This window comes from Lipotes vexillifer, unplaced genomic scaffold (genome assembly GCF_000442215.2).
Source record: "Lipotes vexillifer unplaced genomic scaffold, Lipotes_vexillifer_v1.1 scaffold412, whole genome shotgun sequence".
NCBI classification, from domain to species: Eukaryota; Metazoa; Chordata; class Mammalia; order Artiodactyla; family Lipotidae; genus Lipotes; species Lipotes vexillifer.
Genome location: NW_006798464.1, coordinates 426,548 through 433,701, shown reverse-complemented (window position 1 = coordinate 433,701; position 7,154 = coordinate 426,548). Strand labels below are relative to the sequence as shown.

Below are 7,154 nucleotides of genomic sequence, written 5' to 3'. Positions count from 1 at the left end.
GTCCCGACAAAACAGGGGTCTGTAATTATGTTCAGAACAATCAATTAGGCAAGGAAGAGCTGAGACAACTTTATGCTTTATGCTCCTGGGGTACTGCTCAGAGAAAGCTCAACTTTTCCAACTCATACTTTGCAAAATGAGTGGACAAGGCATCTATTAAAAGGAATTAAAGTTGGAAGAGAATGAACTGGGAGAAGAATGCATCTAACACCCAAAGAAATTCAAATCTCCTAGCGCATATAAATTTCATCTCAGAGTGCTGCGAGACTGTGAGAACACCACACAGCTTTCCTGTGGTCTTTGAGAAAATATGGAGGATGAGAATGAGAGACAGGTTCTATACATCTGGGATGGGCAAGCATGACTCTCACATTCCAAAAAGGGGCACCACAAGTTAAGATTGGTGAGGAATTTCTTAAATACGGTCCTAGGCAATATTAAAAAATACCTTGAAAGTAATATGCCAATGAAACCTTAAAGTACATTAAGTATTTTTCCAGAATGGTACCACACCAATATAACCAATATTTTTATTTGAGAAGGGAGGGGGTTCCCCTCCAGGCTTTGCCAATATGCAATCATTAAAATTTTTTTTTAAATTGTGGTAAAAAACACATATTATAAATTTTACCATCCTAACCCTTTTTAAGTGCATAGTTCAGAAATCTTAAGTATATTCACACTGTTATATAACAGATCTCCAGAACTTTTTCATCTTGCAAATCTGAAACGCTATACCCAGTTAAATGACAACTCTCCATTTCTCTCTCCCTACAATCATATTTTTACATAGTTACCTTCCCCCCTACGTTTAATATACACAGTCTGCCATTTTATATATTTTCTTAATTAAAAAAAATACAAGCAGCCTTGTTTTCTACTGAATGGGTATATCATAGCTTACAACTATCCCTCATGCTGGACACATGGGTTATTTCTAACTTGGCCCTACATGAGAGTCATACTGCAGCGGGGCAAAACCAGGACGAGCCTTGAACAGTGTGGCCTCTGGGAGGAAGATGGTGGCACCTCTGTGCCCAAGACACCCAGCAGAAGGTTCCAGGCTGGCAGCTGGTTGCCCTTCAGGGGCAGGGCTGACCTGTGGAGAGGTCGTTACCTCCAGCTAGTTCAGCTTGAGACTGCAAGCAAAAGAAAAGCTCTCCATACCCTACTAGGGACTGGGCCCAGAACTCTTCACACCTGCCTGGCTGGGCTTTGTGGCAGGACGGGGCAGGGAGCCCAGACAAGGGTAGGGATGGCCACCCACCAACCCCCTTTTTTCCTTATCAGAATATTTTCCCTTAGGATGCACTTTTACAGGAATGGGATTAATGGGTCAAAGGGCATATCATACACCCTCATTTTTCTGATTATAAAAATTAACAATGAAAAGTAAACAAAAATCCCCAAGGACAAAACATTTGGTTAGCTTCATAACCCAGTGGTGGCAAAGTTAAGCTGTTTCTTAAGGTTGGAATTCTGTCCATGGAGTTTTGTCTAAACTCAGCAGATTTTCCTCCTTTGCTGGGCTCTGTTAAAAAAATTACTATTAAAATTATTTTACAGCTCGACTATGAACACAGGTTTGATGAAGTTACAGCTCTATAGAGGGACTTTATGGATGATAATGCTTGCTTTTGTCATAAACTTATCCGTAGTCTGGAGTTTGCCCATTTGCAAAAGAGAGAATATATGCATAATTTGGCAGGAAAAGTGGGGCCTGGCTCTTCCTTGTGACAGGAAGGCCCTGCTAAAAATGCTGGGCCGTTAAAGTGGCTACGAGTTAGTGGTGCTCATGCACTCACTTAGCCAGAAACATACTGCATTTAGGGAGATCTGATGGTTCCTCCATTGCCCTGTAAAAGGGGCCTCTGACCCCACCTCACCTCCTTCCAAAAATCCCTCCCCACTGACTCCCTACTTGACTGAGGACTTCCTTGGCACCCATATGCCTAGCATGTCACCATTAGTGACACTTATTTTTTGGTTTGCTGCTGTGTAAACATCATTCTATTGCCATTAAGCAGATACAGACTATCTCTTACACCCAAACTGCAACAGAATGCTTGTATTTAATCATATTATTATTGGAGGATTCTTCAGTGCAAGATTGTTGAGGGCTTCCTCAGCAATGAAGACTTGATTTTACCTGAAATGAGACCACAAGGGCTTCCCTTCCCTTTTCTTTAAGCTCCACGAGGGTGGGGAATCTGTTGGCCTTGTTCACAGTTGTGTCCTATTACCTAGAAAGGTGTCTTGCTGAATGAATCAAAGAATCAATGAATGAATTAATCACAGGTAATCTTTCGGCATCACTACTTCTCTCTCTTGCATTTCTGTCTGGTTGCTATTCACTGGATGAATTTATAATGAAGGTCTTCATAACAGCTTCAAATGATTAATTAAACCAGAGAGTTAGGCTGAGTCTGACCACACACATTTCCAGGGCTAGTTAGTTGGCTGCTCTTTATCCTGAGGCAACATGTTAAGTCAGCTGGATACCATGTAGTTTTGGGACATCTGTTTCCCTCCTTCACTGGTTCAGCACCTCATCAAAGGTGAGCTAGTTTAGCAGCAGCTAGTCTGCTCTAACGACAGCAAGCAGGCGCTGGCTTCTGAGCCTAGAACTGGCTCTGGCTAGTGGGGAGGTGCGCTATAGGGACGAGAAGCCAGAGGGAGGGGATGGATCACTGACAAGCGGTTGTGTAGACTCAACAAGGAGGGATTTACTGGAAGCATGAACTCCTGTGTGGCCCCTGCAGAGGCAGACAAGCCCTCCACGCTCCACCTTGGTATATAGGAAGCATGGCTGCTATCATCCCAGTGCTGAAAAGGCTCATTGCCCTCAAGCCTTGGCAGGAGAAAAAAGGTTATGCTGGTTTAAAGTAAGCCACTGTCATTTAGCGAATAGATATCATTAAACTGTTGGGGGGACCTGAACTCATTAAAATGTTGGGGGTATGCATAGGGCGATGGTGTCTCCTTGACCTGTTGCCAGTTCCTGTGTGTAGGGCCACAGGATCTTAGCCTTAGCATTAGTTCTCTGTGCTCTAGAGTATAAAGTTGCCAGTTTCTCACCTCTTTGCAGGAGGTTGATGTGACAATGATTATGAGTATTAAGATCTTTGAGGTCTCAAAGAGAAGTGGTGTAGACCATGCCTGCAAAATGTTCAGCACCTCACAGATGTTGGTCAGTTTCCTAGCTTAAACCTTTGCCTTAGTTTGAACACCGTGGATCGGCAAACGCGTGAGTCGTGTACTTGGCCAGCAGCAGATGGCGCTGTTGCAGCAAAATGAAATCAGGCTGTTGCTGAAGAGCCTGCGCGTTGAAAAAAAATGAAAACTTGTCCTACATCCTCCTGCTTGTCAAATCCAGGGCTCTCTGAACACAAAGTCAGTGTTCACAGTAATTTGACAGCACTTGGTTTAGGAGGGGACTTCAGCGATTCTGATTTTTACAGATGCTAGAAGCCTTATCAAAAACTGGACCACTTGCCAGATGACAAGGGCCTCCTGCCAGGCCCTGCTCCCTCGGATCCTGTGGCGGGCCCTTTGCTCATTGCTCTAATATTCCAGTCACTGGGCAGGATGGGACTTCGGTTAACTCTGGTTACATAATGGCTATGAATTGGGAGTTGAATATTTTTAGCCAAGCCAAAATAAAGGAACATGTCCTGGCTCACCAGAGTGTAGAGAGGAGTGAAGGGGAGGATTCCCATCAGGAGGTCGAGGGGACTAACCTAGTCCTGCAATATTAGAGCTGGAGAGACTGCTGAGGTCCCCAGGCCCAATGACTGCTAAACGTGGCTAAATCTCAGGAGTCACCTGTGAAATGTGTCCAAACGCAGATTCCCAGCCCTGTGCTGCAGATGCATGAATCATGATCTCCAGGGCTGGGGCCCAAGAAAATGAGTTTATTTCTAACACGATCCTCCAAGTGATTCTTAATGAAGTGAGGCAGTCGCTAGTTCACTAGATCGGTCTTTGTCATCCACTGATCTAGTCCACTTCTCCTTTTACAATGAATAATGATGGTAATTAACAGTTACTGACTTAACTTTCTACATGCCTGGCACTGCTGCAAGTAGTTCATGCCCATTAACTCATCTGACCCTCACAATGGCGCCATGGGGTAGGTACCATTTATTATTACCGTCATCTGCATATTGCAGGTGAGGACAACTGGAACCTAGGCCCTGGCGCTGGAACTCAGGGAAGGTTCCAGCAGGGATGTCTTTCATGTCTATTTTTGGGTACATTTAAATTCTCTGTTTTGGCCAGCTTTAAGGCTCAGGCAGAGGCTGAATTCTGAGCCTGCATTTGCCCTTTGGATGTGTTGACTTCACATTCCAGTAACAGATATTTTTAGAAATAACATAGCCCCTTATCCATTAGAAAATGACAAGATAGGTTTAAACTACACCATGAGAGATATAGGTGAGGCAAAAAGGAAGGATTCATTTATTAACTATAAGGACTCTTTGGCATTAGACTGGATCAATCAGGGAGTTTTTTGTTTGTTTGTTTTTACTTTTTTTGTGTGATTTTGGATTTCAAGAGTTCTTTAATAAACTGGTCATACTCATTGGTAATACAAAAGACATTATCATGAGCAGTGAGTACAGGAAAAAATATGAATGCATTTAAAGAGTCTGGAAAGATGTGTGTGTGAGTGTGATGTGTATTGAGAGTGTGAGTGTGTGTGTGTGTGAGTGTGTGTGGGTGAATGTGTGTGTGTGGTGACTCTGAAGTGATCTAGGACAACACTGATCTGGTGGGAGGTCAGAGCAGACGATAATGCCCTCCTAGGACTCCTCCTTCGGGGTTCTGTTGTCGGGAGACTAAGGGGAGAGGTAAACCTTTACCCAGTAGGTCATCTCTTGTGCCTGATTCTGGGATGCCTGAGAGAGATGACTGTTTGACAGTGAGGGCATGGATTAAATGGTTTCTAAAGACCCCTTCCAGATGCCACCTGAGACTCAATTCTTTGGTAGACAGGAGGAATCTGGGGTCATAAGGCCCAGTTCTCAGACCCTGGTTCACCAAGTCTCCTCTGTTTTCATAAACCCACAGTTCTACAAAACTCCTGGAGCACGAACAGAGTTAAGTCGTCTCACAGAGACTCCAAAGGGGAACAGCAGCTATTAAGGGGGGCTTTGGCTTATTCAATTACAGATCTGATCCCAAAATAGAGCTGCATATCCCAGGCTTAAGGGGTCTGATAGGACAAATCCAGTATACGATGTGGAAGCAAAACAAGGTAAATCCAAGACCCAGAAACTTCTGCTCAGTCTGCCCCAGCATTTCCCCTGCTCTTCATGAACCAATGTCTGGTGCACTGGGGCATCTCAATAAACGAGTGCTAACTGGAGGACCAACGGCAGAAAGAAGTGGGAGCATGTGGCCGGGATCACTCACCTCAGTGCACTGTAGCCCTGGCACACGCTGACGCAGCACAGAACCTTTTCTTGGTTGGCCTGGGTCTCCCCCAAGTATTTACACACGATGTTACCACCCAGGCTAAAGCCCACGACCACCAGCTGGGTCAGGGGATATGTCTTCTTGATGTAGTTTACCATGGCTCCAAATTCCCAGGTGCAGCCTATGGGCAGAGAGGTAAGATGACTTGGTCATTTTGGGTGCAACAAAGATTGGAGAAAATGTGAGCTGGAAGGTTACTAAGTGGGTGTTAAGACTCTAATAGAGAGAGAGAGAAATATATACGTATGTAGCCAGCCCTCTGTATCTGCTGGTTCTGCACCTGTGGATTCAACCAAATACAGATTGAAAATATTCAGAAAAAAAATCCCAGAAAGTTCCAAAAAGCAAAACTTGAATCTGCCGTGCACCAGCAACTATTTACATAGCATTTACATTGTATTAGGTATTATAAGTAATCTAGAGATGTTTTAAAGTATACAGGAGGATGTGCATAGGTTATACGCAAATATTATGCCATTTTATATATGGGACTTGAGCATCTGTGGACCTTGGTATCCGTGGGGATCCTGGAACCAATCCCCTGAGGATACTGAGGGATGACTGTATAGGAGTGTGTGTGTGTGTGTGTGTGTGTGTGTGTGTGTGTAGAGAGAGACACACATTCAGCCAGACAGGCAGACTTCTCTTTGGCTGCCTGCAGCGAAGTTCCCAGATGCCCCTCAGTATTAGAGGAAACACGACATTAGTAGTGCCCATGAGGGAAGGGACCATGTATCAAACACTTGTACGATGCTCCTTTAAAGATGGGCTGTGAGAAACCTATCTGGATACTCATGGAAATTAAAACAGATATTCAGGGTGTACATGAGCACCTGTGTTTGCACACACAGGTAAACAAAAGCAAGAGCAATACTCTTTGGGGTTAGATTCTTAGGCTACTAAATAGGATGTTACACCCACATGTACAATGATTCATGGTGTTAAGAAAAGTACCAAGTGGATGTTATTTACAGGATTGCCTTGTCAATGTGGGGAAGGGAAGGAGAGACAAACTTCAGTCCAGAGGGATGGCCAAGATGCTCTGTGGGATTAGGATAAAATGTTCTTGGTGACATAGGGACAGGTGCCGTGGGAGACAGACCCATTCAGAAACATACAGAGGAGACTTCTGAACAGAGAGGGTGTTTGGGCCCAGTCTGCCCGGGAGGGATGATGTCAACTGGTGTCCCCTGGGGAAGTTGGTGAAGTCATGTTATGTCTCAGCAGCTTTGCGAAGAGGAGGAGGTTAGTGGCCATACAAATGAAGGGGTTCATCACATCCTTCTAAGGCGCAGCCCCAGACTCAGCAGGGAGACAACTTAAAGTAAAACCTAACAGGGAAAGTGAGGGACTTTGCCAAGAGGCATGTACGAGACAGACCAGCATGAAGACGGTATAGATTTTGTTCGTTGAAAAAAAAAAAATGAAAACAGACTTCTTCCACATCTTCCTGCTTATCAAAGCCAGCTCAGAGGGTTGGACATTCCTAATAGAGTTGAACGGCTCCTCTCCTAACCCACAAACCCTGAGGGACACGACCTTCTGAGCCGGGACAAGCTCCCTCTTGGATCTGTCTTCCTCTTAACAGTGGAAGGCCAGCACAACCCATGCAGAGGTTCTCAGCCCACGGGGTACAAAGAATCACCTGGAGAGGGTGTTAGAAACGGGCATTC

General features: G+C 44.7%; 1 protein-coding gene across 1 annotated transcript in view; it reads right to left on the bottom strand.

The window, feature by feature from the left end:
- Positions 1–7,154, bottom strand: part of ABHD2 (abhydrolase domain containing 2, acylglycerol lipase) — a 73,353-nt gene that overhangs the window by 15,252 nt on the left and 50,947 nt on the right. Inside the window, exon 4 of the mRNA XM_007470515.1 lies at positions 5,419–5,602. Coding sequence (XP_007470577.1) covers positions 5,419–5,602 — 184 coding nt within the window. The remainder of the gene's footprint in view (positions 1–5,418; positions 5,603–7,154) is intronic.